The following is a 15890-nucleotide window of genomic DNA, read 5'->3' as shown; positions in this document are numbered from 1 at the left end:
GTCAATGCGCTCGCGAATCGCGCACAATAGCTGGAAACCACGTTCACTGCTCTCTAGGCTGCTGAGGTCGGCCCGAGCGGCGCAATGGAGGTTCACATCTGGGCGGTTGCAACGTGCGCCTTGTTCCCCAGGTGGAAAAAAAAAAGTACTTACTGCCGGCGTAAATAGAGACATTAAAGTCTTCATATTAGCCACCGCACCGCGAATCGAGGCTCCGTCCAAGGTGCTCAGCTTTGTCGGCGTGCAACACCAACCCGGCGATTAAGATTGTCCTGATTTTATGGTGTTTATCTCGTTTCTAATCAGTTCTGGTAATTCACCCATATCCAGACCTGCATCGATGACTGCAAGCATACACAAGTTCTGCAGCGTTGGTGCTAAGTGCAACACGTGCAGGTCCGTCAGCTCCTCTTCTTCCTCAGAAATGTCCTCGAGATGGTCTTCGTCCTCACGGCTGGGTGGAGGCCCGAAGCCACCGAAGACCAACACCCTCTCCCCAAGCACACAGCAGCCGGGCGAATACCTCGCAGACGGGCCTGATCCATCTGGCGTCACTTTAGTCCAGCACGACTGTTCAGCGTCATACTTGTGCATATCTGCAAAGCACGTGTTCAGCATTCCGTTGTAGCCACCGAAGATATACAGCTCTCTATCGTACACGAACGCAGAGTGGCACTCGCGTCCCTCCGGGGCCACGCCTTGCACGTGTGGGCGTACCCACGTCGCAGTGGTCGTTTCCAGATAGTATAAGCAATTGTCATAACGGTCGCCGGGTCGCGAGCCTACTAGGCTGCCACCCCAAACGTACATGCGGGATCCAATGGCGGTGGCCGTGTGCCAGTAGCGCCTGAGGGGGGCCTCTCCGCTGGTCGGGACACGATGCCACTCTGGGTCTCGAGGTCCAGAAAATGTACAAAGTTCGATGAATCCCTGTCCATGCCACCTAATATGTACATCCGGTGACCCAGCACACACGCTGAGTGGTTGGTGTCCGAATCCGGGATTTCGCCCCTGACGTCCGAACGGCTCCATGTCATGGCTTGGGTATCGAAGTGCCATAGACCCTTAATTTCTGGGTTCATGTGCCATCCACCCCACAGTTAGGCGCAGTGGCCGTAGGCTACAAAGCTCGGCCCATGATCTTAATCGGCTCATCTTCGGGAAGTGACCGAGTCTGTATCCTATCCCACCGGTACGAGACGGGGTCGAAGGTGTACACGTCGATGAGGTAGCCTGAGATTTCATAACTGTCCGGGTAGCAGATGTCGCAACAGTCGAACGAGTAAACCCTCCCTTCGATGGTGACCGACGTTTCGTTGAGGAGTCCTGGAATACAGTTGAGCCTCGCCGTCCACATCGTTCGATGGCAACCAGTTCTTACGAAAGATGAACTGGGACTCCTTTCTTTACAGGTATCGGGCGCACGCTGAAAGCAAACCTGGTAGGCGTAGAAAGAGAAGTTTATTTTATCTGTCATAGCATAGAAAATACAACAAAACAGATGAACTTAATTCTCTGATCATTCAAGCACATGCGCAGTGACGCAGCACTGAGCATGTCAGTAATGCAGTAAAAATGCCGATACTCGACCGCCGCGCAGGACGATAAAGTATGTCGACCATTTGCGCAAGAACTCAGCCTCGCTCATTGACAGAGCGTCCATGCATGCTTGTTCAAAGAGGCGCGTGCGCAGGCGCTGCAACATTGGGAACATTGTTCTTTGCGGACGCCCATTTAAGGATGCCACTCCACGCTGCCGCCACAAAACGAACATGCCGACACACAAGAGCATATTTTGAAACACTTCGGGAGAACTAGTGCGCGCTTCCAGGTGGGTTAAAAACATGCGTGACACTAATGTCCAAAAAGTGCGCGCAACTACACACTCAAACATTGCGTGCTGCAAAGTTTCAAGCAGACCGCACTGCGGGCATCGGGCGGAGGGCGCCGCGCCCCACGCCGCAAGGCGGTCTCTTGTGGGCAGGACCCGCCAGCCTCGCAGCCAGCCGAAGTCCCTGACATCTGCAGGAAGCATAGCTGAGGTCAGTTGGCGCCAGCGTGCCCGTCTCGTTTTCTGGAGTTGTTCGCGGGTCAGCGCAGCGACCGTTAGTGCTTCACACATTCTGGAGGGTGGGGTTTCATCAACATCCAGATCGGGCACGCTGGTAGTCAACGACGTCAGTGTGCGACGCACATTAACGAAAAATGCCGGCGGCTGCTCGGCTGTAGGGCCAACCACGTGTTGTGAAAAAAACACGTTACGCGCTGTACCCAGAAAATATGTGAGGAGTGTTCTCCCGGGATAGTCTGGGTTGCGTACAAGATCTCGTACTCCTCGCAAGGCGAGCACATTGCACATGGTGCGGATACAAGGTATACCAAACCCACCCATGTACGATGGAAGGCGCATGAACATTCGTGACACAAGTTCGGTTTTGCCCGCCCAAACGAAAGAGCCACAGGCCGAGGTTAGCCTGCGCGCAAACGTGCGCGGTGGGTTTGCGACGCGGGCGACAAAAAAACATGCGGCTAGGATTGTGGACTTAACTATATAGCAGCGCTCTGCCATTGAAAGGCGGAAAGTTGACGCCACCGAGAGGCGTTTCTCAGCGTTCGTGCGGAGGTTAGTCCAGGTTTCGCGGGCTACTTCTCCGCTGGCGAGGAATACTACTCCCAGGACTTTCACTCCCTGCACCCACTCCACCTCGCCCGCAAGGTTCGGTGTGAAGGTGCCAAACCTTAGTGCCTTGCTTTTCCCCCTGTTCAATAGGGCCCCAGATATCTCGCTGTACTCGAGAAACAGCCGCGAAAAAGCGGCGTAGCTATCCTCGTCCTTGAGGAAAAGCGACACGTCATCGGCGTAGGCCGATACCTTGATTTGGCCCTGGCCAGGCAGAGGGAAGCCGCGTATGGATGGGCTGTCGTTAATGCGCCGGATGAGTGGATCCAGGCACAACACGAAGAATGTTGGGGAGAGAGGGCATCCTTGCCTTATGCCCCTGGTGACTGAGAAGGGAGCGCTCTGGTGGCCGTTTACGGAGAGACGAGCATTCAGGTCTGCGTAAAGTAAGCGCAGCCTGCTGACAATTTGCGGAGGGAATCCGAAGGCTTCAAGGACTCCGAACAGATACGAGTGTTCCACCCGATCGAATGCTTTCGCCTGGTCTAGTGAAACAAAGCACCCGCTGAAGCCCGTCCTGCTGGCAAATGTGAACAGGTCTCTGGTGAGTGCCAATGCATCAAACACAGAGCGGTCAGGCACGCTGCTGGTTTGAGCCCGGTGGATTAGGTGAGGTAGGATCGTCCGCATTCTTGTGTTCAGTAAAGATGTGACTATTTTGTAATCTGCGTTTAAGAGGCTTATGGGCCGCCATGCTTGCGGGTCGGAGGGGTCACCGCCCGCTTTCGGAATGAGTATGATGCGACATTCGCGGAAAGAGTTTGGACGTAACCCATCCGCGAGGAAGCCGTTGACCATCTTCAGGAGCGCTCCTTGGATCTCGTAAAAAAAGTTTGAATAAAAACTTGTTGGAATGCCGTCTGGACCGGGGGCAGAGGCTGCATTCATACTCTGCAGGATGGCGTGCAGCTCTTGGCTTGTGGCTGGTGCGCAAAGGTTTTCATGCAACTCTTCAGCTACTCGTGGCAAGTTTCCAAAAAAACTTTGTAGAAGCCCGTCATAACCATCTTAAAGATGTAGCCAACTGTCCGTAGAGAACAGGTTCGAAAAGTGGCTTGCGAAGATCGTGCCGATATCGGCCGTGGTTTTGCTTTGGGTGCCGTCTGGGAGTGTCACGAAAGGCACAGTAGCGGGAGCGAATTCCTCTGCCGTGCCTGCGCGTACGTGTCGTAGCACAGCCGGGTCTGATATCGGCCGCCCGAGCTGGTGTGCACGACTAGCTGCCCGTGATGACTGGCAGAGCAACACGTGGTAACGTGCTTTAAGTAGACTCAGGTCCTGGAATACAGTTGAGCCTCGCCGTCCACATCGTTCGATGGCAACCAGTTCTTACGAAATGTGAATCGGGCCTCCTTTCTTCACAGCTTTCGGGCGCAGGCTGAAATCAAACCTGGTAGGCGTTGTTCGTTTTTCTTCAGGTCTTAGTTTCACAGAATGAGCTGCTTGGGCGCCGTCTGCCGGAATCAAGATGTGGTCGGCTGTGTTCATATCTGCACGGGAAAAAGAGAGGAGGAAGACGTGATGGAAGGCTGTCTCCGGGAGAGTGCCAGGCGAGGGGAAACGCTCTGCACTGCGGGCGGTGCATGCGCATGCGCGTGCGAAGGCGACGCTTATCGTATTCCTCTTCACCTCTGCTGAGCGCATCGTTCAATGTGATGACGTGACGCGTGAGAAATATTTAGCCATTTGACTAATGAACGTCTTGTCTGATTGATTTGCATGTAACAGCTATCGGGCCCTGTGCACGTGCAATATTTCAGGCGGGCAGGATATTTCGAACGGAAGAGAGCAGAGTCCGCTACGACCAATAGCTCGACCTGCAACTTAGGGCAGAAGCCCATGTGCTGTGCGATGTCAGTACACGTTAAAGAACCCCAGGTGGTCGAAATGACCGGAGGCCTTCACACTACGGCGTCCCTCATAGCCTGAGTTGCTTTGGGACGTTAAACCCCAATAAACCAATAAACCAAACTTAGGCCAGAACAAAATGCGAAAATCAAAGCTAGGCTTCCATAGGTGCAACCGTGAAGTAGCTTGTAAAATGCATTCGAAAATATGGTACCAACGCGCAGCGCACCAAGGTCGCTCATATCACGTGATTCAAGGGCGCGTATCGACGCTATCTTAGAAAAAACACGAGCCTTAAGCGATACTTGCCGGGAATTTTGTCGCGGCAGTTCCCGTTACAGGTGGTAACCGTGCTGTCCGTTTGTATGCAGAATGTAAAGATTTATACTAGACTAAAAGGAGCGCAAACAAGACGTTGGATAAAGAAGGGCGGATTTAATGTTAATGTTCATTTTTATCTCAAAAAAACATTAAAAAATTGTTTCGGGGTTTATGGGGCTTTAACGTTCCAAAGCGACTCCAGCAATGAGGGACGTCGTAGTGAAGGGCTCGGGAAATCATCTGGAGGCTTTTCTGTAAAGGGCTTCACCAACAAAGCATTAGGATTTAAGGACAGTGAAGGAAAAATGGAATTCAAGCGAGTAGAAATAACAAAGAGAAAGCTACCTGACTGGTGGCTAAAACCAAGACAAGAGCGAAATTTCGCGAGTCATGGCTAGGTGGAGTTTGTCGCCGCCCCATTGGTTCAGCCTTATCCATCCATTCATCCTGAAGGGAAAGAAATAATGGCAGGGCTGTGTGAGCGCTTTAGTCTTCGCCAGCACCCTGCAGAGAGCACACCGCGTCTGCCATCGAATTCGATTCTCTTTGCGGCGATAGCGACTGCGTTTGCCTGTCGCGGCCTTCACTACCGGCGCCACCAACTGTTCGGCTCGATGTGTACTGTGCCCGACCCAGCAAACGGAAGGCTGCTGCGGCTGAGCGCTGGAGGCGTTGGCGGTGTCAAATGGAGGCAGACCCGGTTTGTAGAGGACACCATTCATCGCTACGCGTGTTCCCTCTGTGGGGTGGTTTCCAGAAGCACACTGCTGCTGCCTTGCACGCACGCGCTTTGCATGACCTGCAAGACCGGCATCTGCCAAGGTGACGCCGGAGGCCTTTGTCCTCTGGACCGGGAAGCCTTCGACTATGAAGAGTGCACGAAGATTCCTTTCCCCGAGAAGAAAATCGGCAGTCTTCAAGTAAGTGCGCAGTACCTGATTGGCTGTTTACTTATAATTTAACTGTTCATTTACCAAAGCTGTCGTGACAGCAGAGAAGCGTTGGCGTGCGGATGCCTACATTCTTTTACTGTTATATGCACGGAGCTTGTAACCATAACGCAAGATGCATAAGAAACACTATCTTATTAATTTCAGAGCGTTAGCTCTTCTGGTCGTGCTTCGAGCCTCCGAGTTATGCTGATTCCACGGATAGAATTCGTGATGGCGGCCTGCATAACAGCGACATTGTATTAGAGCGTTAAGCTCTACTTCTCTGGTTCCGGGTATCAGCGTTATGCGTTGTAAGTTATCACGCAAGTCATAATCCATTGGTTACCATGGTTGCTGAGGTGCTTACATCATGGAATAAAATAACAGGCGGCAGCTTAAGGCTCGAGCACGGCAACTTGAAAGTTCATTGTTTGGTTCGGTTTATGGGGTTTAACGTCCCAAAGCGACTTAGTCTATGATAGACGCCGTAGTGGAGGGCTCTGGAAATTTCGACCAGCTGGGGTTCTTTAACGTGCACTGACATCGCACAGTACACGGGCCTCTAGAAAGTTCGTCGTGTCGATCCCGTATATGTATATCCGTGTCTGGCAGGCGCCAAAGTCGGGCCACTTAGTCCCGACATTCGTGTAAAATTTGTGGGCCAACAGTTTGTCGCAGAATGTTCCGAATGGTGTCACACAATTCAGCTTTTCGTCCAGCGTAAATTTACTAGGTAATTTAGAGCATGGCTCGCGGCAAGATTCGAACCGGTGACTTATGTATCCCCAATTCCACGTCTTTACGAATCTTCATATGAACATTGCAGCTCAACCGTTTGCCGCAGAATGTTCAGGGTCGTGGCATACGATTTCGTGTTTCGTGCAGCATAAACTTACAAGTTAGACTAGCTCGTGGCAGGGATTCGAACCGGCTTCCTATGTTACGTGTTTTTACACTCGATATTCTATCGCCGTCTCAGCATCGGCTTTTTTTTTCTTTTCATTGCAACTCGGTTGCCTCCAAGCTTTGGGTTGTAGCAGTGTTCCTACAAGTGGGTGGCTTTGCACCCACGTTATTCGAGCCGCCATCTAGCGAATAGGACTACAGTGAAAGGCAGCGCGCTTACCTGGTTCGTTTATCGCTGCAGGCTTCAGTGTTTGAAGCTCAGCATGCTTCAGCATCATTGCAAACGTGACGTCTAGTGCAGTCCATATGTGCCTCGGTTCATTAATTTACTGCAATTTTCGGTCCACAGTTCGCACGCGGTGTACAGACAGTAGGCATCAATTCTGACTGAAGAACAAAAACTGTTTACTTGATTGCCTGCATCCGGTAGATAAAACAGTTGCACGTTTTGTGCTATCACTTTTTGTGCTAGAACTTTTTGTGCTAGAACTTTTTGTGCTAGAACTTTTTGTGCTATCCTGAGTAATAACGAAAACATATAATGCTGCGTAGTGCGCAATTTATATCCCCCTCCCCCCCCCCCTCCTTTAAAAGGCAAATTCGCATTTCTAGGTGTACATCCAACGTGCTGCATACCGAACTCGACTGTAATCTGTTTCTAGCCACATGCGGCACTACTGATTGGTGCTTATAACGGTAAGCTCTACGTTCAAATTGGAAGGTTTTATCTTGCTTCATAACTAGCGTTAACTTCAGTTCATCATGGTCGTTTATTCAACCCTAAAAGAGCCATGACATGGTTGTTCTTCAGACTAATGTTTTTATACTTTTCAGTAAATAATACAAGAGCCTGTGATGCAATTGACTGTAAGCGGTTTCTAGCCCTATGTAGCACTACCGATTAGTGCGCTACAGTAAGCTCTACGTACAAGCTGAGAAAGGTTTTCAATTTGCAAAATTTGAGTGTCCTGGACACGCTGTATATATCCCCCCCCCCCCCCCCCCCCGAAAAAAAAGCGACCGAAATTGATACCGGGAAACTCCTCTCACCGGCAGTGACCGCCATACTGAATACTCGCGTGCCGTCACAAGGGCGTACACAGAGCAGTGTCGTCTGCTGTCGTTCTTGCAATGCGCGCAACGAGGTCCTACTTGCGTGTGCGATCGAAATAGCAGTCGTTGCTGTGCGATGTCAGGGCACGTTAAAGAACCCCAGGTGGTCGAAATTTCCGGAGCCGTTTACTACGGCGTCCCTCAAAGCTTGAGTCGCTTTGGGACGTTAAACCCCAATAAACCAAACCAAACCCTCATATGAGTGACTCGTGTCGCAATATCGACAACAGTAACGTAGATTTCCGTCGGGATAGCAAGGGTCCGGTCCCGCCAGGCAGATGCGACGCCGATCTAACCTCGGTGGGCTGTTCGGTACGCAGATAGATGCTGACGCTGACGCACTGGTCTGTCACACTGGTCCGACGACGACGTCAGCATGACCAACTACCCCGTAACGCTGTAAAAGGTGTGCGTAACGCGACCCAAGAGCGTGCGATGAGGGACTAGTTGGCATGACATTCTGTACAGTTAAATATTTTAAAACTTAATCGGTAACCACGACCACATGCTAGCCAAGGTTACACACGAGACGTACGAGCACCAGCGAAGATGTGCTTTCATCGGGTGCCGGCGCATGGAAACAAACGGCGAGGCAAGCGACACGGGCAAAACACAGCGCGAAGGCGCTGCTCGTCGCTTGTCGCCGTCGCTAGGCTCGCGGCCGAGCGAAGGCATCACTCCCGGTGAGGCAACGGCCTAAGAAACTGCGCTGGTGCCTACCTTATGCCTGTAGAAAAAAAAATGGCAGTGGCTTAGCTGTGCTATTTCACAATATACGTAATGTGAGCGGCTAACTGCCAAGCGACAACCTCGGGGTCTTAGGAACTGAGGTTTTCCAGTCTTCTCCGCCGACTGGCAGCGGCTCGACACTCTTCAACTTCCATGAAGAGCCCATTGCATCAACCATATGCCCCGCCCGTTATAAACTCAAGGTGCGCCCTTACCGCGCATGCGCAGTAGCGGGCACAGCGGCAGTCGTAAACACAGTGGCGGGCGCACGCAGCTCCAGCGCGTCTGCTGATACGATGACGTCACGCTTCTGGAAAGCGTCGACCGGCGGAGCGTCGGAGAGGAGCGCGCGCACCGGCGGCGGCGGCGGCGGCGGCGAGGGAGACGTTGCGCCTCTCGTGACGTCACGCGGCTGCCGCGTCTGCGCGGTATGGTCGGCGCAGAGGGCACGCGAAGCTCCTTCCATCCCGCGTAGTGTAGCTTACGCTACAAAAAGCGAAACGAGCCGCTGCGTTTCATATCTTCACACTTTAACAGTAATCGGCGATTAACTTTTGCCAGATTCTTAAATATCAGTCGGCGGCGTACTGCCGGCGTACTGTGAAGGGCCCGATAGCGAGTACATAGAATATGTGCGTGCAATTTCGGCGATTGCGAAGAACGATTTCACAAGCCTTGGCGTATGCAAATGGCCGTCGAGCGTAGTTCTGGCTACAGTAACCTCGAACCGACGATTGCTTACATAGCAGGATGCGCGTACAATAGTGGAGAAGTGCCGATGTAGCTCTGTCTTCAGAGCTTACGCGGAAGCTAGGCAGCCGGCAGCAGTCGTCGCCGTGCGCTGTCCTCAAAAATAATTGAGCTGTTTTCATTAATTCAAATGGTTGCCGAAAGGTTTTCTAAATTAAGTGAAAAAAAAATCAATTTGTGACATCGGAGGAAGCAGATGCAATTAGGCGGAAGCGGCACGGTGTAATGCGAAGTGTTGGCTAAAAATGATCGCATCAGTGGCGCTTATCGTAGCGTGCGCAGGAGTGAAACTACAAATAATTGAGAGTAGATATTTAAGACAGGGAGAGCCCATCTTACTTTTTATGGCAGGGAAACGGAGAGTACTGTTTGTCTGAAAATACTGCGGCGCAACGCGACGACAACACAAGAAAGAAAAAAGCAACTCAAGTGTACACTACCAGCTGTGTACTCGATGAAAATGGACATATTTATAACCCTCACTCACCATGTCACAACGCTGTCTCAGCACAGCCAGTAACAAGTAATCTGCAAGTGCCAAGGCTAAATAGTTTGGTTTATGGGGTTTAACGTCCCAAAGCGACTAAGGCTATGAGAGACGCCGTAGTGGAGGGCTCCGGAAATTTCGACCACCTGGGGTTCTTTAACGCGCACTGACATCGCACAGTACACGGGTCTCTAGAATTTCTCCTCCAAAGAAATTCAACCGCCGCCGCCGGGATCGAACCCGCGTCTTTTCGGTCAGCAGCCGAGCACCATAACCACTGAGCCACCGCGGCGGCGACAAGGCTAAATAAAAATCGCAGAACGCTTCTTCCCTGCACTTAAAGCACTAGCTTATAACAAGCGTTACAAAAAAATAAAGATAATTAGTAAATAAATTTATTTTTTAAAGGCTGAGTAATTGTGACGTCCAATTCAAGATTGAACTTGTGTTTTCGCACGCCAACTCCGTATAACTACGTCCAACCACCACCCAATTTTTTCTTACGTTTTTGGTGGTCTGGTCTAGTAACCGCATTTTTTTTGTAGTAGTAGTTTTGAGGCGTGCTTTTGTTTCACCCTGCCTTTGTTTCACCTCCAGGTTTATTGCTGGAACGACGTCCATGGCTGCCAGTACGTGGGTTCCCTGCCAAGTGTGCTCCGACACTACGAGGACGAATGCGCCTTCCATGCAGTCGAGTGCCCGCGCTGTGGCAACAGTGTTGCGCATGTGGCCTTAGCGACGCACTACGTGAACGGATGCAGCGACGCCGCCCGCGCTGTTTCCACAACCGACAGTCCGGACTCAAGAGGCGACCGCGTCTTTCGAACAAATGATGTCATCGCCACTCTGGAGGAATTCAAGGCGCTCCTTAGGGAACCGTTCCAGAACCAGCTGCCCGCAATGGAGAGCCAGGTTAACCGACTCTCAGAGGACATGGCAAACCACGCTGTCCTCATGCGGGAAATCGTGGAAACACTCAGAAGTACGAATGGTAGTTTGAACTACGGGCGCACACAACCTGCCGAAGGACCTTCAGTGGCAGTGAGGGAACAGGCACAGTCGCAGCCCGAAGACCTCACCCCTCAACTGAGTGTCGGATCTAACGAAGAAGAGCGCGCAGAGGGCGAAGCACCTTTGGAGTGGAGCTTGGAGAAGAGGCACATCCTGCGAAGACTGGAAGTGTTGACCGGCCAATCACTCGCTTACCTCGAAGACGGGTACCCGACAGCTGTCCAGCATGTGAGGCGGCCTGTTGCTTGGTGGCAAGACGTTCCTCATTCTTGCAGTACCGATATCGACGAAGTCTTACATGTCTACTCTTTTGAGAGAAGTCGTGGAGAGAATAGGCGCGTCCTTTACTCCTTGAAAGTTAAAAATGCTCGCGGCCTTTACACCCAGACTCCTGAGTTTAAAACGGTCCTGACAGTGAACAAGTGGCACTGGAAAGACGTTTACCTCAGAGTCGCTGTGGGGGCGTGTGTTGAATTCTTGGACCTCCGTTTTAGCTTTGAAGGTACCCTCGATACTTCTCGTTTGGCGTCACATGTTGAGGGCGTGAAAATCTGGAACAAAGAAAGAAGTAAGAGTGTTTGTTTCTTGGAAGAGATAGACGTTTCAGAGCTGCTTGCTGAGGGATGGCAGCAAGAGTTCTTCCGCAGTTGGTCACACCTCGAATCGAATGGCTTCACCAGTGAGACCGAGATCAGCTTCGATGTCTTCGTGGTGGACACTTAACACCTATGACCTCGTTAGCACTATATCCACTATCGACGCCTTGAACAACTTGGAACCGTATATGTTTACAAATATTTGTGTTACGTCGGGATTATAGAGTTATTTACGCGTGATTGTGCATGTTTCCGTAACTTACGAATTTGTCACGTGCGAGGGTCAGCTGGTGACGAATGTATCAAGGGTCCTGCCCCTAAATATCTTCAGCCATCGCTGCATGCTGGAAGAAAAGCAAATAAAGGCAAAGTATTCTGCAAGAACTACTAGAGACAGAGAGCGCGCGAGTCATTTCACCGGCTAGCGTCTTTTTATTGTTTAATGTACAAATAAATCGTAATTATGGTCTATCATTACGGCTTGAGGACTTATTCACGAGTTTTCATTTCACTGTAAAATATCGCTTCTGTTCTTTCTCTTCATCAGTGTGTTGGTGTGCCCAGCGGCTTTCTAGTGTTGTGTTCTCTCCGCCTTTATGATATTTCTCTTTTGTATTTCGAGTATTTCGAGGCTTTGAAGGCGTTCTCTCTTCCAAGGCTGGTTACCGGTGCATCAGCTCGCCTTGAATTACGCTATCATAGAAGGAAATAGCCTTTTGTGTATGCTTTTATAAATTGTGCCCGTTTATTTTATTATTCTGACCAATGTGACTGCATCTTTTTTCCTCTTGATGATGGTTTTTGCTCTTGTGTTTTAGTGTGTGTTTAAGGTTATGTTTTAGTCCTGACACTGCTTTTGCTACGAGCGTTTGACTCTGCTTTCGATATATTTCTTGAGCAAATGCATCCCGACTGTGGCGGTTCGGCCTCGGCTTCTTGTGTCTCTGATATACTGGCATGTGCGCGTACGTATCACGTGGTTTCCTTTGACCACGTCATTTTCCATACTGTTGGTGGATGCGCGGTCGGATTTTGCGTTCCCGCGTTTCGTCAAGTGATGTTCTTACCTTGTACAGATTCCGGTCTGTTTGCTGCAATAAAGCAGACGTCATTGTCAGCGCTGCTCCTATCTTCTGTTTCTTCGTCGCTCTTTTTTAGGGCTGCTTATTTTTCTGGATGAGTTACAACTAGCCAACAAGAAGATATTAATACAGCTTGAGATAATACAATTGTTTTTTCACGCTAATTGTGGCTGCGGTGAGGAGCCTTATTCGCGAGGACCAGGAAAAGAAACTCGCGGAACGCCTGAGAGCGCTCCGTTGTGGCTGAGGGGGTTCGGCGCTTTGCTGTTCACTGGTCACGGGCTCCATCGAGCACGCATCGACTGTACGTCGATGGAGATGAACTAAAAAAGCGCCTGTTTTCTGAGCGATGTCTGCGCACGTAATTAATCCCAGGGGGGTCTAAATGTATCCGGAGCCACTGCTACGGCGACTTTCAAAGCCAATGAGTCTCTCCGGGACGATAAACGCCACAATTTACTACCATACAAAGAAACCACGCTTTAAAAGCACGACGATGAAGGCAATTCCTGCCATGCCAAATTGCCTCCTGTGCTGCCCTCATTTTCAACTTACTTTACTGTTTTTTAGCAGAAGCCAACAGCCACTGAAACCAAGGGGTGCAGGAGATTTTTTTTATTAATTTATTTATTTTGTGGTGTTGATCAATTTAGAATATTACTGAATATACTATCGCTTAAAGCTAATTGATAAAAGCAGAAGAAAAAACAATCACATGCCGCCGGTAGGATCCGAACCCACGACCTCCGAATTACGCGTCCGGTGCTCTACCTTTGAGCTACGGCGACGGCTGTCAAACCTTCTGCTTTCGGGGGTATTTATGTTTACAAGTAACCTAACCTTGAGAGTGTTCATCAGCGCCACTTGCACAATAGTGCCGACGAAACTGAAAAATCTGTATCAACGACGTCATCATACAAACTTTCACAGTCCATATTTTCAAGTAAATATCACCCAATATATAATATTGGAAAAGTTATCAGAATTTAGCCGTCTAGTTATGAGCCGTCTTGATCGTGGTAAGAACAGAAAACTACAACAATGGTCTGTAGTGTTCATCTTACCAGCATCGACGCAGGCGTTCATATCAAGGCTAGACAAAACGTCATTGTTCTTGACTGATAAGCTAATCCACCAGATGCATTGATAATGATGTTTTTAATCAGGAAGGATTCGAACAAAATTATTTAACCGTGACCGTCTTGCCTTTCAGATCAATAATTAAGTGCGTAAGAATTTTGGTGCGGAATCACTGAGCTCTTTATGACTTACGCTGCTTTAAATAAGAGTGGCGCAGCAACCTGGAGGGACGCTATCTTTTGGCAATGGTACCCTAGTGTAGCCAGGTATGAAGGGGAACTCACCTTACTTTATCCAGGTCTCCATTACAGCAGTAAGATCATATTGCAGAGAGGAATGCTAGGAACTGCCAGAAAGAAAGAGGACAGGAGGTGACGAAACGAATACGACACCATAGGCGCACCATTGTTTCTGTTTCCCTCTTTGTCGAAAATGAATCAGCTAGCCCGCAAGAATGTTCTTCTAAATGGAAACACTGTTGCCATAAATGTACACATGCACTAAGCTCGTTTAAAGTTTCATTTATGGATTAGATATTGCAATGAAAACGGAAAGGTTATCGCTTTCCTGCCACTGGGCGTTGACTCCTTCTACTGAAGAAAGCCGTGATTCTGGATTAGCTGAGCGAAATCAACGTCACTGATAACACGCTGCACACGCGAGTGTTCCGTCTTTCGCATCAAGATTTCGCTGTCTGACTGCCTCGTGAAATTTTGGTGTGTTCTTTTTTTGCTTTTTGGCTGTCAACGCTTTACACTGTGGGACCTTGCAACAGTGACAGCGACCACGCGGGCAGTTACCGATACCCAACCCTTCACTCTGCCATGCACTGCACCATGTCGGACGCCAAAACAGGAACGCTGCTGCGGGTGAGTGCCGGAGATTTCATCGGCGTCAAATGGAGGCTAACCCGATCAACCAAGCAAACATTGCATCCTTACGCGTGCTCCTTGTGCGGTCTGATTCCCGAAAGCACCGTGCTACTACCTTGCTGCCACTCCCTTTGCGAAACCTGCAAGAAGGGCAGTGTCCAAGATGGCGTCGGTGGTGTCTGTCCTATGGACCAGGAACGCTTCGACGAAAACGTGTGCCCGAACATTCCTTTGCCGCCGAATGAAGTCCAGAAGCTGAAGGTGAGTGTGCGGCGCCTAATCATTTTTTTCCTTATGATTAAACGTTTCATTTGCGAAGCATGTATTCATACGAGCATGAGTGTGAAGCCGTGTTTGTGCGCAGCGTAAATTCTTTTACCCTAATGTGTACGATGCCTGCAGCCGTAACGTAGAATATATACGAAGCCTTTTTTTAATTTTTCGGCTTTCACGTCGATTAATTAGGCACTGGTCGAGGTTCGAGCTTTGGTAAGCAGCGCTGTTGCGGCATATTGGTGACTCGACCCCACGTTATAGCGGCCGCAATGTTGGCGAACAGGTCCACTGTGAAAGTCTGCGCGCACGTTTTATTCGCTTAACAACTGCTACTCCGGTGCGCTTTGTGGCAATAGCCCTTGGTTCAGCATAGTGGTGCGCGTAATGTCCTGTGGGATTCATCTATTGATCGATTCATTCAGCTATGTTGTTTCTTGTGCAAATTCGGGGTATCTAAAGTGTGCGCGACAGTGAGCCATAGAAAGACAATGAAAAGTACTTGGGCAAGACTTTTCTGTTTCTACTGTTTTAAAACATCGTCAGGTCTTTTTCGGTGTTTAGTTTCGAGCCCGATTTTGGTTCTTTTTCGGTTGATATTATCTTTGGCGGATAAATTACTGCTATCCTTCAGCGCTATAACTGTTGTATCCCTGCGCGGTCAACAGTAATGAGGGTTTGTTTTTTTTGTGTGTGTGCTAGCGGTTGCGTTCCCAGTAATTAACTCAGAAATAGTGATACTTAGTGAGGTGCAGCGGAAGGCCACATTTCCGCTCCCACAAAATGAAACAATGGGAAATCAAATTACCAAACCCTCGCACAAGAACGTGAGTAGAAGTTCAGTTCTAGAAAAATGGTTTTTCATGTTTACATTGCGCTCTAGGTTGAGCGCAACGTGAACAAGGTCTGCCTTCGTAAAGTGGTTTACCTTGTTCTTTGATGCTCACCTATCTTGGGCACAGTCACAGCTTACGTTTCTCGTAGGAATAATGTGGCGTGGTTTATCATCAAGTAACACAACCTTCAGCAACCGTTGCTGAAAAAATCGTGTCATGATCTATCAGAGGTTGAAGCTCAGAAATATGGCTGCGAATCGGCAACGTCGCCAGATTTGGTGGTACCTGCGTGTATGCCGAGGAAGTTGACAAATCCAGAATTACGACGATTAAAAACATGAACTACAGTCACAGCAGCGCGTAACCCTCTGCAA

At 49.7% G+C, this 15890-nt stretch overlaps 1 protein-coding gene across 1 annotated transcript; it reads left to right on the top strand.

Moving 5' to 3' along the window:
• Nucleotides 1-5463: 5463 nt before the first annotated feature.
• Nucleotides 5464-15620, top strand: LOC149335108 (uncharacterized). Its single transcript, XM_089553876.1, has 4 exons — nucleotides 5464-5769; nucleotides 10364-11005; nucleotides 14603-14668; nucleotides 15564-15620. The coding sequence occupies exons 1-4, from the start codon at nucleotides 5464-5466 to the stop codon at nucleotides 15618-15620; spliced, it is 1071 nt and encodes a 356-aa protein (XP_089410002.1).
• Nucleotides 15621-15890: the final 270 nt, after the last annotated feature.

Source organism: Amblyomma mixtum, chromosome 7 (genome assembly GCF_055824585.1).
Source record: "Amblyomma mixtum isolate Tamu chromosome 7, ASM5582458v1, whole genome shotgun sequence".
Lineage (NCBI taxonomy): Eukaryota > Metazoa > Arthropoda > Arachnida > Ixodida > Ixodidae > Amblyomma > Amblyomma mixtum.
Note: the sequence above shows the minus strand (reverse complement) of the source record. Positions and strands in the feature narration are given on the sequence as shown.